The sequence below is a fragment of the Myotis lucifugus genome, unplaced genomic scaffold, assembly GCF_000147115.1.
Source record: "Myotis lucifugus unplaced genomic scaffold, Myoluc2.0 scaffold_992, whole genome shotgun sequence".
NCBI classification, from domain to species: domain Eukaryota; kingdom Metazoa; phylum Chordata; class Mammalia; order Chiroptera; family Vespertilionidae; genus Myotis; species Myotis lucifugus.
Window position 1 is genome coordinate 21510 of NW_005872040.1, and position 23854 is coordinate 45363.

The 23854-nt window shown below is 42.6% G+C and overlaps 1 protein-coding gene across 2 annotated transcripts in view; it reads left to right on the plus strand.

The window, feature by feature from the left end:
* The window catches only part of LOC102430395 (cation channel sperm-associated protein subunit epsilon), a 56241-nt gene that overhangs the window by 20571 nt on the left and 11816 nt on the right, over nucleotides 1–23854 (plus strand). For both annotated transcript variants that reach the window (XM_023747812.1, XM_023747813.1), the window contains 5 exons: nucleotides 10307–10357; nucleotides 11076–11109; nucleotides 11178–11257; nucleotides 18138–18237; nucleotides 22176–22262. In XM_023747812.1, coding sequence (XP_023603580.1) covers nucleotides 10307–10357; nucleotides 11076–11109; nucleotides 11178–11257; nucleotides 18138–18237; nucleotides 22176–22262 — 352 coding nt within the window. The remainder of the gene's footprint in view (nucleotides 1–10306; nucleotides 10358–11075; nucleotides 11110–11177; nucleotides 11258–18137; nucleotides 18238–22175; nucleotides 22263–23854) is intronic.

Sequence of the window (23854 nt, forward strand, 5' to 3'; positions counted from 1 at the left end):
TCGAGGCAGCAAACTCCAGCGTTAACCTATGCCGCCATCTTGGTTCCTCCAATCAAGACCTGAGGCCTGGACCAGAGTGAGCCCCTTCAGCAAAATCTATTTATTTATTTTATTTATTTATTTTAGGCCACCAAAAATTTTGGTTGCCTCCTAAAAAAAAAAAATTGGGAGAGAAATAGGCACTTACTACATTTTATATCAATTATTGAACTAAACAAATATTAAAATGTAATAAATAGCCCTGACCGGTTTGGCTCAGTGGATAGAGCGGACTCAAGGGTCCCGGGTTCGATTCCAGTCAAGGGCATGTACCTTGGTTGTGGGCACATCCCCATTGGAGAGTGTGCAGGAGGCAGCTGATCGATGTTTCTCTCTCATCGATGTTTCTAACTCCCTATCCCTCTCCCTTCCTCTCTGTAAAAAATCAATAAAGTATATATTTTTTTAAAAAAATGTAATAAATATTAGAAGAAAAACAACATTTTGCCAAACCGGTTTGGCTCAGTGGATAGAGTGTCAGCCTGCGGACTCAAGGGTCCCAGGTTTGATTCCAGTCAAGGGCATGTACCTTGATTGCGGGCACATCCCCAGTAGGAGGTGTGCAGGAGGCAGCTGGTCGATGTTTCTCTCTCATCGATGTTTCTAACTCTCTAACCCTCTCCCTTACTCTCTGTAAAAAATCAATAAAATATATTTTTAAAAAAAAACATTTTCTTATGGTTAGTTAGTTTGTATTTGTTTTCCCCCAGTTCTTTCCAAAAGTAATAACCTTAGCAGAGGCAGGGCAGGGGTAAAGGGGTGGGGGGTGGCAGTTGAGTAAAGCCTTCTAATTTCTCCTGTGATTTTGAGTCCTGTTTTGCCCGAACACAAATGACTTACGAGCATTTCATAAGGTAGAAAGGCATTGTGTCTGATCTCCCTTTCCATTCCAGTCAGATCATATTGTGCAGCATAATGTTGTTCAGGAAACTAATTTCATAACTTAGTCTTCATTGCTCCAGAGGTGTCATCAATAGGAGGGAACATCTGTAAAGGCTCGAGAAGGAACCACTGTGGTGGCTGCAACCTTTAATAGGGTCAGGAAGCAGCAGACCTCCGCCCTCCAGGCACTGAGGGTGTTAGTGAATTAGGGGGGTTGAAATGCTGACAGATGCTCATTTCTGTTCCCATTGTGTCAACCCTATGCTGGCCAGAAGGAATAGCATGAGGTGGGAGTGACTTTCAGGTCTGATGGCGATGCCCTCAGCACAAGCAGGGCACAGGTAGTCACCCCACCCCTCAGACCTCCAGCATTTCTCAGGAGGGGTCAGCCACAGCAGGTACATGGGGCTGTCATCTGCTCTACAGAGAAGCAGGGTTATGTCTGTGAAGACCCACGTCCCACGAGGTGCAGGGTTCGGGATCTGGAGAAGGGGCCGCATGCAAATAAAAGAGATGAGACAAGAAATAATAATTTGGAAATATTGGGGGCCAGGCGGAAAGCCCACTGCAAGGGAAAGGACTTCTACCGGTGCCCAGGCCTCGCCAGCCTTTTACTCACTGTTGGATACACATCTAGTTCTTAGGCAGGTAATTGTGGTAACAGACAGACTATCTTAAAGGGCAGTAAATATTAGAAAGATGTACTCTCAGACTATTTGGTCAGGAAATAGCTTGAGCCCCCATTGTCTGGACTAGACAATCGGTGCATAGCTCTGGCTCTTGCCAGGGGCTCAAGGTTCACCAGCGTTCTGGGATCCGTGTTTACACTTCTCTGATAGTGAAGACAGTGGGTGGCTTCCTGCAATGTCTACCTCCCTGTGAGTCTATACTCACCGGTATGTGTTGTTTCTCCTAGATACCAGAACACGGGTCTTATGCTTATGCAGGTCAGGCCTAGTGAATATTCAAAAGCATGTCCAATACCCCCAAAGGTAAGTGACACAGGTAAAAGGTTTAAAAAAGCTTATTTCAATAGTGCATAGATACAAGTTTCCAGTTATAAAAATAGCCATGGGAGGTACAGTGCAGCAGTTTACTTCCATAATACATGGGTACAAATTTCTAGTTATAGTTACGGGGATTTAAAGCACAGCATAGGGAATATAGTCAATAATATTGTAATAACAATGTATGATGTGAGATGGGTACTAGAACTTCTTGGGGGACAACACTTCATAAGGTGTATAAATATCTAATCACTATGTTATACACCTGAAACTAATATAGTATTATATATCAAGTGCAATTGAAAAATAAATTTTAAAAAATAATGCATAGCCAGGCCAGTGTGGTTCAATGATTGAGCTTCGACCTATGAACCAGGAGGTCACAGTTCAATTCCCAGTCAGGGCACATGCCCAGGTTGCAGGCTCCATCCCCAGTAGGGGGCATTGCAGGAGGCAGCCGATCAATGATTTTCTCTCATCATTGATGTTTCTATCTCTCTCTTCCCCTCTCCCTTCCTCTCTGAAATCAATAAAAATATATGTATTTTTAAAAAGTGATCAAAGAAGAAGTAGGAAATACACTTAAAAGGTTATTGTTTCTAATTTGAAATGGAATTGCTTTTAGCTATAGAAATGTGTGGGTCAGAACCACTGAACTTACCAACTAAATTGCTTCATTTTAGGTGTTCCAAATAGCTGTTGGCTGTGATCCCACTAAATTTATTGTGGTTAAAGGGCAAGTATATTTACATTAGACATGTCTTACTCTTTATGTTTTAAAAACAAGTGGCAAACAAGTGATAATTTAGGCTAATGACTGACATGTCCATAGTGTAATCCAAAATTGAATTGACAAGTGTCCAAACCAAATTTGTTTGAACTCTTTGCCAAATCAAGTATTACATTTGAGCCCTAGCCGGTACAGCTCAGTGGATAGAGCATCAGCCTGTGTTTTGAAGGGTCCTGGGTCAATTACAGTCAAGGGCACTTGCCTTGGTTGCAGGTTCGATCTCTGGTCCTGGTCATGCCCATGCGGGAGGCAACCAATCGATGTGTCTGTGTCACATTGATGTTTCTCTCTGTCTCTCCCTCTCCCTCTCCCTTCCATTCTCTCTCTCTCTCTCTCTCTCTCTCTCTCTCTCTCTCTCTCTCTCTCCGATATATATATATATATATATATATATATATATATATATATATATATATATATATAAATTGATCATTACTAAAAGAGAAAAAGAAGTAACCTCTTATCACCAGCATTTTTCTCCACCTTCCCCTTTAATAAGCCAATTACCATCTTGCACCTTTACCTCTCAACTCTTCAGTCTACAGCTCGTTCCCCAGAAACCAGAGGGAGAAGCACTTGCCTCTGTCTTTACCCCAATAATAATTTCATGTCCATAGAGAATGGCTTACATCCACATCATCTTTTATGGGAAAATTTTAGAGCAAATCTAGCAGAAGCCAGTGTTCCCTCCAGAGCTATGACTTCCATTGATCTGACTGTGGTGGTACCCACTGGATTTTGGTTTGTTTGTTTGTTTGTTTGTTTGTTTGTTTGTTTTTTAAATTAAATCTTTATTGTTCAGATTATTACAGTTGTTCCTCTTTTTTCCCCCCCATAGCTCCCCTCCACCCGGTTCCCCTCCCACCCTCCACCCTCACCCCCCCACCAATGTCCTCATCCATAGGTGCACAATTTTTGTCCAGTCTCTTCCTGCACCCCCACTCCCCTTTCGCCCCCATGAATAGTCAGTCCACTCCCTTTCTATGCCCCTGATTCTATTATAATCACCAGTTTATTCTGATCATCAGATTATTTATTCACTTGATTTTTAGATTCACTTGTTGATAGATGTGTATTTGTTGTTCATAATTTGTATCTTTACCTTTTTCTTCTTCCTCCTCTTCTTAAAAGATACCTTTCAGCATTTCATATAATACTGGTTTAGTGGTGATGAACTCCTTTAGCTTTTCCTTATCTGTGAAGTTCTTCTTCTGATCTTCAATTCTGAATGATAGCTTTGCTGGATAAAATAATCTTGGTTGTAGGTTCTTGGTATTCATCACTTTGAATATTTCTTGCCACTCCCTTCTGGCCTGCAAAGTTTCTGTTGAGAAATCAGCTGACAGTCGTATGGGTACTCCCTTGTAGGTAATTGACTGTCTTTCTCTTGCTGATTTTAAGATTCTCTCTTTGTCTTTTACTCTTGGCATTTTAATTATGATGTGTCTTGGTGTGGTCCTCTTTGGATTCCTTTTGTTTGGGGTTCTCTGCGCTTCCTGGACTTGGAAGTCTATTTCTTTCACCAGGTGGGGGAAGTTTTCTGTCATTATTTCTTCAAATAGGTTTTCAATATCTTGCTGTCTCTCTTCTTCTGGCACCCCTATAATTCGGATGTTGGTACGCTTGAAGCTGTCCCAGAGGCTCCTTACACTATCTTCCTATTTTTGGATTCTTTTTTCATTTTGCTTTTCCTGTTGGGTGTTTTTTGCTTCTTCGTATTTCAAATCTTTGACTTGATTCTTGCAATCCTCTGGTCTGCTGTTGGGAGTCTGTATAATATTCTTTATTTCAGTCAGTGTATGCTTAATTTCTAGTTGGTCCTTTATCACAACATCGAGGGTCTCACTAGATTTTTTGAGGGTCTCATTAAGTTTATTGGCGGCTTCTAGACAGTTCTTGAAAAACCTTAAAAGTATGGTTTTGAACTCTATAGCCAGCAGTTTGCTTTCCTCCATTTCTGTCATTTGTGTCCTGTTTCTTTGTCTCCGCATTTTTTTATGCTTCGCTGTGTCGATAGAGTGGCTTGCTGTGCTAAGTGTCCTATAGGGCCCAGTGGCTCAGCCTCCCCAATTACCTGAGGTAGACACTCTTGGTGCACCCCCTTGTGGGCTTTGTGCACAGTCTTGTGGTCGTTAAGCCTTGATTGTTGTAGGTAACACTGGGAGGAATTGACCTCCAGGCCAATTGGCTGTGAGAATCAGCTGTGTCTATGGTGGGAGAACTTCCGTGCTGAAGACACCCTTATGGGGCAAGACTTGCTTCAGTGGGACTTTGGTGCTCACTGAGTCTGCCCCCTGAGTGTGTCCCTTATGGATCTGAGGAGTTGTAATTGAATGGTCCCACTCTGACCACTGGGCACACTGGCTCCTGGATCTCTAAAGGAGGTGCTAATCTAGCCTCTTCCTGAGACTACCCAGCAGAAGCCATCTGTAAAGCAATGCAAGTGGCCGTGGGGCCGTGGGCCAGCTGCAGTTTGTTAAGTAATTTTCAGATTACCAAGGGCCGGGCCTTTCATATGCAAATCCTCCGTGCAAGGCTTGGGCGGGGCGGGGCCCCAGGGGATCAACAGGGCAGGCAGAGCGAGCAGTTATGGCTGCTCTCAGTCCTGCCCTCAGAGGCCCCGGCAATCGCTGCGAGCGCCTCTGAGAGAAAGCTTCCCTCAAGTTACAACTGATGCCAAACAGTCCCATTTCTCCCGTATGAGTCTGGGTCCCCAGAGACTCCCCCGGAACTGGAGCTCAGAGCTTGAGACTCCCTCCCAATTGAAAAAGACAATCGTGTCCTGAGCCGCCAGCCCTCTCTGCATGCACCTCCGCACCTTTGTATTTTACCTCCGCACCGCACCTCCTCTGAGTCTCAGTATGCTTTTCTCTTTCCTTCTAGTTGTAAAATTTCCACTCAGCCAGCCTTCCTGTGGTCTGCATGATGTCCGTTCCGTCTTTTAGTTGTATTTTTGAAGTGGTTGTGCGAGGCAGCAATCTCTGATGTTTACCTATGCCGCCATCTTGGTTTCTTCCCCACTGGATTTTGTGTCATCCAATTGCCACAGCTCTCTTTCTTCTACCTGGGAAATCAAGTCAACATACAGAAATCTGTTTAGTTAGCCAGGTTAAATGTATAATGGAGACAGCAATGTAGTGTGATTCTTTCCCCGAGGTTAGAGGTGGAGGAGAGGGTTGGGGAACACTGATTCTTACCTGAGTCTATTTATGAAGTCATTTGCTGTCATCCAAACCAAAGGTCTGTCCCTCTGTCATTCTAACAATCTTTTGAGGACTGAATTGTAATAATCAGTGGCTGCATGTGATATTTAACACATTGCAGACCAGTAGTTTTATTGCTAGCTTTACCCAGTGGCCAGGTAAGTTCCTATTGAACAAGTACAAAAAACGTTTTACATAAATGTTAAAAGCACGCTTTAAAATTAAACACCCATGGAATTTTGAAGTTATTTATTACATGTTCCTACAAGTTAATATCTTTTTAAAGAATTCTCGTGATTGGCCACAAGCTTAGAACAGAAAACACACGAATTCTTGTGATCCGTCCACAATGTGCTAAATATTACCATCTCATTCAGCAAGGAATCTGCATTTCCAGGAAATGCAAAGGCTAATTGATTTATACAGCCTGTAACATCCTGTTTTCTGAGATGGTCTATATCCTGCTCATTAGAGTATGATCTATGGACCAGGCATCACCTGGGAACTTATTAGAAATGCAGATGTCAGGCTTCATCCCACATCTGCTGAGTCAGAACCTCTATTTTTTTTAATTTTCCAGAAAATTAGGAGGAGCATTAAAATTTGAAAATAGCTGCTCTAAGCAACAAGTTACCAAAATCAATTCCCAGTACCACCTAATGTGGATTTCCTACTGTCGTGAGGTGCCAAGCAGCTTGAATCAATCTATTTGTGGGAGGGTCTAGACCAGTGGTTCTCAACCTTCCTAATGCCGCGACCCTTTAATACAGTTCTTCATGTTGTGGTGACCCCCAACCATAAAATTATTTTCATTGCTACTTCATAATTGTAATTTTGCTACTGTTATGAATCGTCATTGAAATATCTGATATGCAGGATGTATTTTCATTGTTACAAATTGAACATAATTAAAGCATAGTGATTAATCACAAAAACAATATGTAATTATATGTGTGTTTTCCGATGGTCTTAGGTGACCCTTGTGAAAGGGTCATTCGACCCCCAAAGGGGTCGCTACCCACAGGTTGAGAACCACTGGTCTAGACAGTCACTTATCAGAATCACCGGGAGAGCACGTTTACAAAACACAGATTTCACGACTAAAGTTGAGGCCTCTCAGTCAGTGACCATTGTTCTGGAACCTAAAAATAACCTGAATCTTAGATTCAGGTTGTGGTTGTGGTGGGCCTAAGGCTTTACAGTTACCAAAGGAGGCCTGTGGGGTCCAAGGTATTTCCGACGGGAGACTTGTCAATGAAGGAGGGCATTTCTTGGGGTTTAATTTGCATTTGAGATGGGCGATATTAGATAGACTTCCAATATCTATCTAAACACAGTGGTTTATTCTTATAAGTTACACTGGAAGCAGCCAACAAAAATAGTCAAATGAATAATTTAACTTCCAGAAAATGCTATCATTTCATACACCAGGATAACCTTATGTCAGCATGAACCCTAATTAGAAATATGTGAATTCTTAAAGTAGCTCCTTACCTGCACAACTGAGTCTCTAGCATAAATTAGAAATGGGTGTTTTAAAAAATGTCTGAGAGCCTGGCAGGTGTGGCTCAGGGGTTGAGCATTGACCTATGAACCAGGAGGTTAAGGTTCAATTCCTGGTCAGGGCATATGCCCGGGTTGTGGGCTCAATCCCCAGTAGGGGACATGCAGGGGGCAGCTGATCAATGATTCTCTCTCATCATTGATGTTTCTCTCTCTCTCTCCCTCTCCCTTCCACTCTGAAATCAATAAAAACATATTTTCCCTAGCTGGTTTGGCTCGGTGGATGGAGCGTCAGCCTGTGGGCTGAAAGGTTCCAGGTTCAATTCTGGTCAAGGGCACATGCCTGATTTGTGGGCTTGATCCCCAGTGTGGGGTGTGCAGGAGGCAGCCGGTCAATGATTCTCTCTCATCATTGATGTTTTTGACTCTCTCTCCCTCTCCTTTCCTCTCTGAAATCAATAAAAATATATTTTTTAAAAATTAAAATATATATATTTTTTATTATTAAATCTTTATTGTTCAGATTATTACATTTGTTCCTCTTTCCCCCCCCATAACTCCCCTCCACCCAGTTCCCACCATACCCTCCGCCCTCACTCCCACCCACTGTCCTCATTCATAGGTGCGCGATTTTTGTCCAGTCTCTTCCCGCATCCCCCACACCCCTTTCCCCCCCAAGAATAGTCATTCCCTTTTTATGCCCCTGATTCTATTATAATCACCAGTTTATTCTGATCATCAGATTATTTATTCACTTGATTTTTAGATTCACTTGTTGATAGATGTGTATTTGTTGTTCATAATTTGTATCTTTACCTTTTTCTTCTTCTTCCTCTTCTTAAAGGATACCTTTCAGCATTTCATATAATACTGGTTTGGTGGTGATGAACTCCTTTAGCTTTTTCTTATCTGTGAAGCTCTTTATCTGACCTTCAATTCTGAATGATAGCTTTGCTGGATAAAGTAATCTTGGTTGTAGGTTCTTGGCATTCATCACTTTGAATATTTCTTGCCACTCCCTTCTGGCCTGCAAAGTTTCTGTTGAGAAATCAGCTGACAGTTGTATGGGTACTCCCTTGTAGGTAATTGACTTTCTTTCTCTTGCTGCTTTTAAGATTCTCTCTTTGTCTTTTGTTCTTGGCATTTTAATTATGATGTGTCTTGGTGTGGTCCTCTTTGGATTCCTTTTGCTTGGGGTTCTCTGCGCTTCCTGGACTTGGAAGTCTATTTCCTTCAGCAGGTAGGGGAAGTTTTCTGTCATTATTTCTTCAAATAGGTTTTCAATATCTTGCTGTCTCTCTTCTTCTGGCACCCTATAATTCAGATGTTGGTATGCTTGAAGCTGTCCCAGAGGCTCCTTACACTATCTTCATATTTTTGGATTCTTTTTTCATTTTGCTTTTCCTTTTGGGTGTTTTTTGCTTCTTCATATTTCAAATCTTTGACTTGATTCTTGCGATTCTCTGGTCTGCTGTTGGGAGTCTGCATAATATTCTTTATTTCAGTCAGTGTATGCTTAATTTCTAGTTGGTCCTTTATCACAACATCGAGGGTCTCACTAGATTTCTTGAGGATCTCACTACATTTATCGGTGGTCTCACCAGTCTTTTCGAGGGTCTTACTAAATTTATCGGCAGCTTCTAGACAGTTCTTGAAAAACCTTAAAAGTGTGGTTTTGAACTCTATATCCAGCAGTTTGCTTTCCTCCATTTCTGTCATTTGTGTCCTGTTTCTTTGTCTCCGCATTTTTTATGCTTCCTTGTGTTGAGAAAGTGGTTTTCTGTGCTAAGTGTCCTCTAGGACCAGTGGTTCAGCCTCCACAATTACCTGAGGAGGACACTCTTGGTGCTCTCCCTTGTGGTCTTTGTGGACAGTCTTGTTGTAGTTAAGCCTTGATTGTTGTAAGTAACACTGGGAGGGATTGACCTCCAGGCCAATTGGCTATGAGAATCAGCTGTGTCTGCAGTGGGAGAACTTCTGTCCTGGAGCTCTAGGGAGGTGCTATTCTAGCCTCTGCCTGAAGCTATCCAGCAAACGCCCCCGTGCAAGGCTTGGGCAGGGCGAGTCCTAGGGGATCAATAGGGCAGGCGGAGAGAGCAGTTATGGCTGCACTCAGTCCTGCCTTCAGAGGCCCCGCTTCTTAGTGTCCCAGCAATTGCTGCAAGTACCTCCGAGAGAAAGCTGCCCTCGAGTTCAGACCGATGCCAGACACTCCCACTTCTCCCGGAAGAGTCTAGGTCCCCAGAGACTCGCCCGGAACTGGAGCTCAGGGCATGAGACTCCATCCCGATTAAAAAAGACAACCTCGCCTTCAGCCACCAGCCTGCTCCGCGTGCGCCTCTGTACCTTAGTATTTTACTTCCGCACTGCACCTCCTCTGAGTCTCAGTATGCTTTTCTCCTTCCTTCTAGTTGTAGAATTTCCACTCAGCCAGCCTTCCTGTGGTTCTGGATGATGTCCGTTCCATCTTTTAGTTGTATTTTTGAAGTGGTTGTGCGAGGCAGCAAACTCTGGTGTTTACCTATGCCACCATCTTGGTTTCTCCTAAAATATATTTTAAAAATTAAAAAATGTATGAGAAATAAAACCATCCACAGAAATTTGTCTTCATTTTTGATAGATTTTCTATCAGGTTTTCACAGGTATCAAATAGAAGAAATAAATCAATAGATTTCAAATTCTGGTATCTTCAGGAACATTTGTGTAACTGATTTTTAAAAATAGAAATACTAGGGCAACACACCAACCCCAGAGATTATAATTAAATAAGTGACGACTCTGTAATACTCTCAAGTTTTAGAATTACTGAGTTAAATGATTAAATGTTTGTGCAAGTATATAAAAAGAATGATATTACAGTTTCATTATGTTTCTTTTTGTAGATTTAGTTACAAAGGTTGTCATCGGCATGATTTCTTTTACATTATTGAAAAGTAAGAAATATTGTACCATAAGCACTGAGTTTTTATTAATTTAGTGTCAATAATTTAGAGTCAGTATTTATTCCTATTAACATCAATCTTTTATAATAAACTAGAGACCCAGTGCACGAAATTTGTGCACTTGGAGGGGGGGGGTGGCGTCCCTCAGCCTGGCCTGCAACCTCTCACAATCTGGGAGCCCTCAGGGGGTGTCGCACTGATGGCTTAAGCCAGCAGTGGGACATCCTCAGAACTGCCATGGAGGCAGGAAAGGCTCCCACCACCGCCGCTGCACTCACCAGCCATGAGCTCGGCTTCATGCTGACCACCAGGGGGCAGCTCCTGTGTTGAGCATCTGCCCCCTGGTGGTCAGTGCACATCATAGCGACTGGTTGTTCTGCCATTTGGTTGATTTGCATATTAGCCTTTTATTATATAGGATGCATTCATTGCTATAAATTTTCCTCTAGGCACTGCATCTTTAACTGCATCTCACAAATTTTGAAAAGTTGCATTTTCATTTAAGTATTTTTAAATTTCTCTTAAGATTTCTTCTTTCACTCATGTATTACTTAGAAGTGTATTGTTTATCTCCACATAGTTTGGTAGTATTTTGGAATTATGCTTATCTACTTGACTTCTGTGATATCTCCCCCCCCCAAACAAAGTAATGGCTTAATGTTTAAGTTTGAGAAGAGAAAAGATAAGTAATAAAAATATCTTTTTATAGGTCATTTCTGAGGAATCGACCATCTACAGACTTGGTAAGAAAACTATAATTTTATTAATCAGCCTAATAGAGGAAATAACCAAAGCATTTTTCCTTTTCTAGAGAGTAAAATATAGTTGGAGAAAATATGGCTGCCCATTGAAACTTGATTTCAAAGACAAATTTCACCCTTTGCTTCAACTGTAAGTATATTCTACTAAAATTTGAACTTACTTTCAAAGTTTCAAAATGAAAAGAGGGCTAATTAATCATGCATTTAATAATAAATATTTTTGAGCACCCAATATATGTGACACTAGATTTTCAGTATTAGTTAACCAAATTTGGATAACCATGGTTCCTGCATGTTGAGGGAGGTTACAATTTAGCACCTGAGACATAAATGGATAAGAAAGATGAGACTCTTCTCAGAGATGTAGTCTCTTTTTTAAGAAATATATATTTTTATTGATTTCAGAGAGGAAGGGAGAGGGAGAGACAGAAATATCAATGATGAGCTGCCTCCCACACTCGCACCACTGGGGATCGAGTCCATAACCCGGGCATTTTCCCTGACGGGGAATTAAACCATGACCTCCTGGTTCATAGGTTGGTGCTCAACCACTGAGCCATGGTAGCCGGGCTGTAGGCAAGTCTCTTAACCCTCACTTTCCCTCTCTAAATCACTTCCCAAGCTCCTACTGAAGATAGTTTGAAGAAACTACCTTCCCGGGGTGACATATGACTTTTCTTTCTATGGGCCAATAATAACTAAAAGCTTGCAAGGAAAGAAACTATTCACTAATAAGGGAATAGGGAGATTTCAAAAATATCTCTAACTAAATTCTTATAAACAATATTAAAAATATTAAGTAAAAATGCTATGAGGAAGGCTTTTTCAAGTAATTTTATATTCATTTGCTTGCTTCTCTGACTTTATTCTTGATTTATGATTACAGAAGTCACATAGCTTGTTACAAAATTTAAAATATATAAAAAGATAAATGATCATGTTTCTAATTGTTTTGCTGTTATAAATAAAATTGTAGTGAATATCCATTTATGTACATGTTTGGACACTAGTCCAGAGATGCCATTGGGATACATTACTGAAGGTAAAATCCTGGGTGTAAAACATCAACATTGCCGAACTGGTTTGCTCAGTGGATAGAGCGTCAGCCTGCGGACTGAAGGGTCCCAGGTTCGATTCCGGTCAAGGGCATGTACCTTGGTTGCGGGCACATCCCTACTGGCGGGCATGCAGGAGGCAGCTGATCGATGTTTCTCTCTCATCGATGTTTCTAACTCTCTATCTCTCTCCCTTCTTCTCTGTAAAAATTCAATAAAGTATTTTTTAAAAAAAAAACATCAACATTTTAGTCAGGGCATTCAGCTTTCAGGGTCCTCTTCGGCTGACAACTTCTGAGATCCCACAGGGTGGGTGGGGGTAGAATAATGAGTCAGGAGCTTCAATTCAGGTTTGTCATCAGACCTTTCCCTGTGAGGATCCAAAAGGCCTCTGCCAGCATATCCCCCACCTCACAGACACACACACACAAACACACACACACTCCTCACCACGGCAGCTGTAAGACTCCACACTATTTCCTCACCCTCCTACATCACCCTCCTACAATCCCTCGATCACAGGTCCTCTGAGCCTCTGGTTAGTCTGCTATCTTGTTTACTTTGATCTTCTATATACCTACTCAGGCCACTGATCCTCCTGGGCATCCCACACTCTTCCTCTCACCAAAGCCCAGTTTTCTTTGTTTATTTTATACTAGGGGCCCAGTGCACAGATTCATGCACCTTGAAAGGAACTGTGGTCCGTGAGGCTGCGGTAGGCACAGGGGTGGCTCTCAACCCATCCTCTGTGCCCCTGCCTTGACCCTCCCACTGTGGCCCTCTGTCCCCTCTCTGCCCACAGCCCTGCTCTGGCCGCCCCTCCATGCACTGTCGGTGCCGGCCCACTTGCACCTGCTGATGACACAGAGTAATTGGGGCCAGCACCAGCAGTGAGTGTGAGTGGGGCTGGCGCCATCAACGGGTGTGAGCAGTGACTCCGGCACCAGCTGCGGGTGTGAGCAGCGGCTCCAATGCCAGCAGCGGGTGGGAGTGGGGCCAACGCCAGCAGCAGCAAAGAATTTTCAGGAACCACCAGAGGCTCGCCGCAATGACAGCGACCAGTGCCCCGCCTTGGTCTGGCACCCCTGCTCACCTGCTCCATCATTCCACCATGGCCGACACCCTCCATGTTCCGCACATGCCCCCTGGTGGTCAGTGCACGTCACAGTGACCAGTTGTTCGGTTGTTCTCGTTGTTCTTCCATTCAGTCTATTTGCATATTAGCCTTTTATTATATAGGAATGGGCCTCAGCCCCCAGGAATAAGCTATTTTAATGTTCTCTCCCAGGGAAGTGTACTCTTCAGCTCACTTCATCATTATTAAATGACTACTCTTCACTAATTACTGTGCTGGGCATTGGGAACTCAAAGGTAAATAAGACAGGATTGCTGCACTCAAGGGCTCAAGAGTCTGATGAATTAGATAAACACATGAGCTGATAAGCTAAGTGGAACGATAGAAAGAAATAGTGTGGGTGGTTGGCATTGAAACTCAAAGGGAAAGTATCCAGCCTAGCTATGGAAGGAAGGGGGGCTCCGGGGAATGTTGCTAGAAAGCATGCACTTGAGCTGTGCCACTGAGTCTTAAAGGATAATGAACATTTAGCTGAAGGCAGGGATGGAAGAAGAGAGGTGAGGAAGGTAATCAATTCCACTGGCGAAGCCTTTCCAGCAAAAGTGAAATTTGAGGAAGGAAATGTATAGTTCAGGTAGAGTCATGTTGGTGGGGCTCACAGGGAGAAATGAAGTGTCAGAAGAAGAGGCTGAGAAACGAGCCAGGTGGACTCGAGAGCATGGAGGTCTTCCCCTCCATTCTTCCCATAGAGCACTCTGACCCAACATGTGCTCCAGCTAGTCCTCTCTGGGAAAAGTGCGGAAGATGAATTTCAAGGAAACAAGTCCGATGAAATTCAGGTAGTAAGACGGTATAACTAAATTACTGAAATAGCAACAAGAAGAGGAATCATTTATGAGAAAATTAGCGATTATATAGGCAGGGCTTGCTCTGGCCAGTGTGGCTCACTTGGTTGGGCATCGTCCCATGCACTGAAAGGTTCCTGGTTCGATTCCTGGTCAGGGCACATGCCCGGGTTGTGGGCTTGATCCCCAGTAGGGGGCATGCAGGAGGCAGCTGATCAATGTTTCACTCTCACATCAATGTTTCTCTCTCTCTCCCTCTCCTTTCCTCTCTCTCTCTCTAACAGTCAATAAAAAATCTTAAAGATAGTTAGATAGACGATAGACAGGTAGATGATAGATAGATAGATGATAGATAGATAGATAGATAGATAGATAGATAGATAGATAGATAGATAGATAGATAATATCTATCTAGATAGATCGATCTTAGACAGGGCTTGATAAGTGATAGATGTGAATAGTAAGGGAAAGAAAATGAGGAAGATGAATGAGTCAAAGGTGACACAGTCATAAGAGATCTTCCACAAACTTCCATCACCATACCCATTCATCTCCACGCCTCTGCATCCATGAACTCTGTCTTCCTATCAGCATAGATTAACTATATGCATATCTAAGCTCTGTCTCTCCATTTGTGAACTGTATGTATCCCCACCCCTTTCCTAAGTAAGAGCATTGCTCCAGAAATTGTCCCCTCTTTCTCCTGCATCATCAACTTTACCCTCTGGTTCACCATATAAAGATGCAGTTCTTTCCCAGAAACCTGCTCTTGACCCCACCACCTCTTTAGCCACTATACTCACTGTCATCAGTTCTTCTATTCTCTCCCAGATCCCTGTCAGTCAGACTTTTACCCCCACCACTTCATTGGCCCTGCTTGCCAGGGTGACCAATGGCCTCCACATTGCTAAACCCAAGGCTCGGTTCTCTGGTCTAACCTTACTTTGTCTCATTAACAAGAATGGCACATTTGAGCATTCCCTCCTACTTGAAATATTTTCTTCCGTTGGCTTCCAGGACATTGGATTCTCCTGCTTTTCCTGCTACCTCACTAGCAGCTACTCCTTAATTTCATAGTTTCTTCCCTCCCTCCCGCCATGACCTCTTAATATTGAAATGCCCAAGGCTCAGGGCTTTCTTTTTTTTTTAATCCTCACCCAAGGATATTTTTCCATTGGTTTTTAGAGAGTGGAAGAGAGAGGGAAAGACAGAGAGAAATATCAATGTGAGAGAACACATCGATTGGTTGCCTCCTGTACCAGCCCCGACCAGGGCCCGGGGCCAGGGAGGAGCCTGCAACTGAGGTACATGCCCTTGACGGATCAAACCAGGACCCTTTGTCGGCAGGCTGATGCTCTATCCACTGATCTAAAACTGCTAGGCTCAAAGCTTTCTTTTCTTTTCTCTATCTCAACTTGTTCTTTTTGTAGTATCATCCAGTCTCATGGACCTGAATGTCTCAATATACTGATAAACCCCCAAAAACTATATCTCCAGTATGACTATTTCCCCTTGCATTAGTCAAATATGGCCAGATTATGCTGTGGCAACAAAGAAATTCTAGCACCTCAGTGTTTCACTCTTTTCATGTAATAGTATTGATGTCCTTTGTGAACGGTGACGCTGAGATGAGCTTGGCGTGCAGGATGAGTTTAGAGAAGCAGAGGGCTACCGCTCGCTCAGGCGAGTAGCAAAGCCCCCAAAGCTCTCATGGCCTTTATTTGAGGAGTACAGCAAATAACAATGGAGTACAGCAAGTGACAATGATTAACAGGCATGCTTATGAGATCATCAGAGCTAAGTTATACATTACACTATTAATTTCCTATGTTATACAAAGACCCTTTCCACCTGCAGCAGTGTAACCTCCCTTGAACTTTCCATGCCCTCATGGACTATTATCACCTCAAGGAAAGTTCTGCCTCTGAACAATAAGTCTTGCTTGCAAGACTTTATTCTGACATGGCCCGCTTGCAGGCCCCCGCCTTTTCCTGGCAGGGCGTCCTCTTCTAGTTAACTTCATATCACTTGTCCAGCTACAATTTCCCCCTTTTTAGTTTTGCTGCAGGTTTGAATCATGACAGAGAAGATAGCAAAGCTGTTTCATTATAAGGTACAGGGGTGACACATAAACCAGTATGGTTCTAATCACACTTTAACTGTAATCGCTTTTGCAAACTAACAATTTGATCCCTTAATAAAACTACTGATGGTTCAAGATCGGCCAATTGTTCATTGATTTCACTATCAATTTTCCGTTGAGAATTCTATAACTGTTCTGAATCTTTATGCTAGTCTTGAACAAAAGTAACAGTTTGGACTGATCACTGTAATGCCACCCCAGCTGCTGCAGCTGTTGCTGTTATAGCAATTAATCCAAGAATTACAGCAATTAGCATGCCAATAAACCTTTTTGACCTCTTCAATATTCCTTCCGCAATGGCTTGGAGAGCTCCAGCTAGAGAACTTTCCTGCCATCGTTCTGTATCTTCTATCAGTGAACATTAATGAGAATAAGCCATGCTTACTTAGGCAAGTATTTTTGTCCCATAATCTCCATGAAATAAATAAAATATTACCTAAGATCATTTAAAAATATATATATATTTATTAAATTGAGATGATATTGGTCAACAGGAACATACAGATTTCAGATGTGGGTTTCTGTGTTACGTGATCTGTATATTGCATGGGGTGCCCACCACCCAAAGTCAAATCTTCTCCAGTCATCAAATATTAGGACTCCCAAACCCAGAAAGTCGGGGTCATGCAATTTATCCTATGGCCACTAGATGGCACTGGAGCGTATTGGTTTTTGTGAGTGTCAAAAGATGCCAGCTCAGAATTCAAGATCTTTTTCTTTCTTTCTTTCTTTCTTTTTTATTAAATCTTTATTGTTCAGATTACATTTGTTCCTCTCAACCACTGAGCCATGGCAGCTGGGGTCAAGTCCTTATTTCTTAATGATATCAGGGAAAAATAATCTTACTAATTTGAAGTAACATCTCTTTTAAAACTCACTGAGATTGGGGTAAATACTCTAATCTCAATGGGGCGTATGTCTCAGGCGCCTGCGTCAGGGAGTGGGCAGCCTGTCCATGTTGGACCATGTGCTGGCGCCAGCTGCTGGCAGGAGTCCTCACGTGTCCCTGAGCATGCGCTGTGCATGACCATCGCTCCCGGAGCTTCTGATGACTCCTGCTTCTCAGCCCACCTCAGTTCTCCTGAGGGCAAGCTAACCCACGGACACCCAGTGTCACCTCCAGCTGCCTCCTCCAGGGAGACCTGCAGCATCTCCATCCTCATCATGGTCATTCTGTGGATTCATTCCCTGGTACACACTGGGCCACACTGGATATTCGTTGATTAAATGACACCAGGGGATCTTGCTCTGCCCTCCCTCCCTCCATCGCTCACTTCCATCCTTCTCCCTGCTGCCAGCCTGCTGGCAGGGCCCCGGCCACCCTCGCCTTATTAATACATGGTGCCTGTTAAGCAAAGAGAAGTTATGGCTCCAAATGTTAAAAAGAAAAATCTGCTTCGCTCCTGTCTGGTGTATTCTGAGAGCTGAAGAAAACCCACACAGTAGGCACGGTGATGCTTTCACAGACGGGAACGTGGAGGCTTTGAGAGCTGAAGGAACTTCCCCAGGTCACAAAGCTGTTCAGTGAAAAGGACGGGATTTAAACCTAAGCCCATCCAACTCGAACACCGGAGCTCTTGATCCCTCTATTGCAGTGGTGGGCAAACTGCGGCTCTTTGGCCCCTTGAGTGTGGCTCTTCCACAAAATACCGACTTCTGTGCATGGGCCACAAAGTTTCGATCGCACTGTACATGCCCGCCCGCACGAGATATTTTGTGGAAGAGCCACAGTTTGCCGACCACTGCTCTATTCCACCGGAAAATGAAACCAGCCCCTGAAAATTAATTTATGAAGAAGTCTTTGTCATGTAAAACAGGCTTAAAGGGGTCAGAAGAAATAAAATGTTTCTAGTAGGATGACGCAACTATGTTTTGTGTTTGCTGTTTTTCAGATACAACAAAAATGGCTTTATCAAGGATGTTGACGCAAATTTCATAGTGTGGGAAATCCACGGCAGGGATGACTACTCCTATAACCTCACTATGCAGAAGGTACGCCATCCTAGAATTAAATAGAACTCGGCATGCAATTAGACATGTCTCTCTATTTTAAATCTACTAGTATATATAAATTACCTAAGGAAAATAAAACCAGTCCGCTGAGGGTAGGAAAAAAACACACGTATAACCTCGATAGCCTATGACTGATAAAATTAACTTATGGAAAAGAAGTCATTGTCATATAAAACAGACTTACAGGGGTTAGGAACATATAAAGTAATATTTATAGTAGCATGATGCAATTATAGATCAATACTTTCCTTTCTCTCCACACTGCATTTCATGTTGGAGAATTTACGAGTCTGCCTCTGGCTTCCAGGCATTGATCACATTTGTGCTAAATCAGACAGACACTCTCCCGGCTTCACCTCACTGGAGTTCTTTGCGTCATGTGACTCGCTGACCTTGACTTCCCTGCCCGCACTCTCTCCCAGTTCTCCTGCATCTTCCACGCCTGGTCGCCTGGTTGCGCGAGGCCTGCACAGTGAATCTCCCTCATTCTGCCTTTCACTTTGCAGGCCACGGTCCAAAGGCCTTGCCACCCCACTCCCGCGTCCCTCCCAGCCACCCCCGCATGGGGCTTTCTGCCCTTGAGGGGGCATCATGACGGAGCTTCTCTAGCAGTTACAGCACTGATTCCTGAGAGTCCCCAGGGACCTGCTCCTTCCAAAGTAACTCTCTCCCATCAGAGACCTTAATTCTCCAAGAAGGACCACCCCCCGGGTGGCAGCTGAGAAACCTTCTCCCACTTGCTGCCCCCCTACCCCTACCCCACCCCCCGGCCCCCAGAGTACTGCCAGAACTAATCGCCCTTTAATTAGACACCAAACATAATGCCTCACACCACACATTCCTCCTGCGCTTGTTGGCCACTCAACATGCAAGTCCTTCTGCTCTACTTTCCCAGCCCAGTCCCATCCGGAAACTATTCTACCTTCTATCCTTGGGCCACACTCCCACTACCCTCCAGCTTCTCGAACTTCCCAGGGGACCTTAGGCTTCAAGGCTCTGAAGGCCTTCACTGTGCGATCCTCAGAGGATATCATTTTCCTACCAAATCCTAGTTTTCTCTCATGGCTGAGCTGTGGAATGGATGTTCTCCCTAATTCACACTATGATTCCCAGATGGTCTCCTCACCCTAAGTAAAATGTGATTTGTCAGCCGCTGTCATCTAACCCATCCCTACTTGTGACTGTCAGATGCTCAGACTCAGTGCTTCCTCCTCCTGCCCTGAGGACAGTCGCAGTGAACTCCTGAGGGCCTCCAGCCACCAGGCAGGGTCTTTGGAGGAAGAAGCTCTCTGAGCAGGGACTGCATTTCCAGCCCCCTTTGTGTGGAGCTGGGGCCCTGCCACTGGGCCTCACCACCTGACTAGGAGCAGAGGTGATGCGTCTCATTCTCAGGATCCAGTGCTTAAGGAGGCGCCAGGTGAACCTCCATGCTTCCTGTCTTCCTTCACATGCAATAGATTGCAGCAACCATGAAAGATGGAGTATCTGAGGGCTGGGTGAAAGGATCTAGTGAGGGGGCTTTCGAGGAGCCACCATACAGAAAAGTCCTGAGTTCCTGAGTCACTTCTTTGTAATCCAAAAGAACCATCTAACCAGGGACATCTGCATTGAATTTGTGTGGTCAAGAATCAACTTTTAATGTGTAAACCTGAGAGTTGGGGGTTATTACTGCAGCAGAGCAGAAATGATCTCAACTAATAATATCACTCCCCCTCCCGGAATCAAATTTAGTCTCACGCATTTCAGTCTCTGATCTCAACCCCCCAGTTCTCTCATGGTTACTCCCACTGCTTCTCTGACTCTTGCTTTTTCTCACACAGTCTAGAAATCCATTATACTGAACCCTATGCTTTCTCCCTTTCTACCTCTCCCTTTTTTTTTTCTTTTCTTTTCCTATCTAATTTGAGCAAGGGGTCCTTATGTAGGCTAGAAGAAGTTAGACAAAAATCCTGAATTTGTATAAAACTCAATATAAACCCACGAGGTATTAGATATTGACCTGGATATAAACATATGAATATCATATTTTTATAGAGAGAAATAGATAAATTATTCTTACTCTGTCTTTTAAGATCCCTGGAAACATAACTAATCAGTAGCAGTAAGTATCCTCAGTATCCAGATTGTTGTCTTGAAATGGCATTTCCCACTAAAAGTACTTGGAGATTCTTAGATGAATGACTGATTCCAACCGGAAAGAGGAAATGTACCCGATGAACTTGCAGTAGTTTGGCACACCCAATAGCAAGAAGTATCCAAGCCTGCTAGGGTCTGCCAACAGTAACCAGAAGTCAACATGAAGAGGTCCTACAGGCCAAAGCTGGGGCAAGTTGGGCTTCATTGGGATTGTTATTGCAATGGGTCAAACCCATTAAATATGTTACATCTATGCGCTCATAATGGTTTTTTTAAGTTCACCTTTGGAGAATGATAGCAAACCAATTTCTTATTTTGAAAACTGGCAAATACAGAGAAAGAAACAAATAATCATCCTACCCTCCTCAAATACACTGTACCAGTGGGTCACCAAAGAGTAGATGAGGGGAAGCATCTCTTCTCTTCTAAGTTTATTACAGTTCACACATGAAAAAAAGACAGAATTAGAATATCACCATTTTACAACCCAAACAATAGAGGTTGTTATAAATAAATTTATCTCAACCAATTTGACAAGGAACAAATGGATAAAATGGACAAATGCCTTGATAAACATGATTTAACAAAGCTTCTTGTATTCCAAGAAAAAAAAATAGAAATCTCTAATCCAACTTACTTTGTGAATCCAAGAGAACCTTAAAACAAAACAGAATTATGAGACAATCTCACTCATGACCAATGATACAAAACACCAAAACAAACTAGTAACAAAACTCATCAATATATTAACAATATTATATCCTGCCTGGCTGGTGTGGCTCAATTGGTTGGGCATCATCCCATGCATCAAAAGGTTGCCAGTTTAATTCCCGGTCAAGGCACATGCCTAGGTTTCGATTTGATCCCCAGTAGGGGGCGTGCAGGAAGCAGCTAATTGATGTTTCGCTCTTTCTCTCTAAAAAAGAAAAATCAATAAACAGACCAAGTTTTGTTCATTTCACATAGAAGAGTTGAAAATCAGAGTAATCCACTATATTACCAGAATAAAGAAAATTATAATAGTTGATGAAATGTTATTTGACTACAAAATTATCATCCATATATAACATTATTTTTATTTACGTATTTTATTTTTTTATTGCTTTTCAGAGAGGAAGGGAGAAGGAGAGAGGGATAGGAACATCAATGATGAGAGAGAATCACTGATCAGCTGCCTCCTGCCTGCCCCACACTGGGATCGAGCTGGCAACCTGGTCATGTGCCCTGACTGGGAATCGAACCCAGACCTTCAGTCCCCAGACCCTCTAGCCACTGAGCCAAACCGGCTAGGGCTAACATTATTTTTAAAATAAATCTTAGAAAATTATAAATGGATGGTAACTTCCTTGATCTAATAAAATATAGATTTAAAAACCCGATAGAAAACATCATACTTAAGGTGAAAATTTGAAAACCTGAAATCAGGAATGAAATAAGAGTGCCAATTACCACTACTTCAGCACAATATTGCTCCTGATCTTTGTAAAGCGGCAAACTATATATAAACAATGAAACTACATAAAAAGTAAAAGAATTGGAAAGGAAAAACTGAAACTGTCATATTCACAGGTAACATAACTGTTCATCTGAAACAGCTCAAATTAAATGAATTGAAGTTCTCGCCGTACAAGGTCAATATACAGAAGTGTATTGTTTCTCTGTGTATCAGCAGACATTTAAATAATTAAACATTTTTTAAAATATACTTTTCAATGGCATTAAAATATATGAAGTACTTATGAATAAATTGATATACTATACATATATATATATCTTGACAGAGTGGTTGTTTAAATGAGGCCCAGACGTGGGATAAAATGATCAGGCTTAACAAGAACCGCTCATTAGAAGACGTTTGGGGACCTGAGGTAAGTAAAATTTTACTTTGCAAACTGCTTTATTTATTTATTTTTATATCATTTTATTTCTTTCAGAGAGAGGGAGGGAGAGGGAGAGAGAGATAGAAACATCAATGATGAGAGAGAATCACTGATTGGCTGCCTCCTGCACGCCCCACACTGGGAATCCAGCCCTCCAGGCATGTGCCCTGGCCGGGAATTGAACCTTGACCTCCTGGTTCAGAGTTCGACCCTCAAACACAGACACACCGGCCAGGCAAAAGAACATTTCTTACTGCCAATTATCAACCCTAGACTGTTTTTAATTTTTTGCAATTGAATTTTCTTAAATTGAAATTAATGTATGTTATTTGGAGAATCAAATCATATCTTATGAATAAAAAGTGACAGAGAAGGTACCTCAGCCTATAAAATGTTCATCCTAAAATCACAATGTTACTTTGCTTCTGCCTCAGAATCTATGCATGTCAAGACAAAGATATATACAAATGATGTGTATTGTCCTCTGTATTCCAAACATTCCACTCTCCATCCACTATTCCCTCACTTTCCAGCAACATAACTCTAGACCAAACATGTCAAACTCACGGCCCACGGGCCTCATGCAGCCCACAATGAATATGTTTGTGGCCCAGCCAATATAATGGTATGTAAGAAAGTTCTGGTCAGGACCTCCAGCGAAGTTCTGGTGTTAGGTTCTCTTGCCATGATCTCTCGATAGGTTCTCCAGCCAGGTTCTCCAGGTTCTCCAGCCAGGTTCAGTCACCAGGGTTCTTTAGCCAGGTTCTATCCTTATGCGCAGGCGCACCATTTCTCTCCAATAATACTAGCAGCGAATATTTTAGCAGCCGATGGCCACGTCATTAGTCTTGTACTGACTGACTTGTTTGGTGTGAGCAAGAGGAAATATTTCACTTTCAGAGAACAAGAAAAATAGGTTTATTTGCGTTAAGCTTATTATTTTGTGCAGTTATTCAGTGTCTGGTAAGTTAATGTTCAAGAAAAAATATTAATTTTCATTAAAATATTCTATTATTTTATGTTAACGATGACTCATTTATTTCGGCCCTTTGTACTCAGCATGTCTCCACCGAAATAAACCTATGTTTCTATGGAAATGGAAGCTTTGGTTTTTTTACAGCCCACAGTCACTTAAACCTTGTTTATTTGGCCTGTGTTAGCCTTTGAGTTTGACATGCTTGCTCTAGAAGCTTGGCTCTAACAACACTTTAAACCATCCTTCAACCCCAGCCTAACCTTCAATCTAGTGATCTTACCACCCTCACCACACTCCCAGGTTATCTTCCCCTCTTTATCCAGCTTAAATTCCATGGCCAATAATTATATCACTCTATTAATAGGTACCCTCAATTCCTTTGCCCCCTCTTACTTCTTCATATTTGTGTGACTAAATCACAACCCTGGTTAAATTCAACTATCCACCTTAGCAGCTGACTGTGGTCAGAGAAAAACATACTCATGCTGACTTGTTTCATTTTCATGTCATGACTGAAAAGGTCCCATCACACTGCCCAAAAATATAACTGTATTTCTCTAGTTTGTTCGCTCTCCCCGTCTCATAAGTAGCTAGTGTATACTCT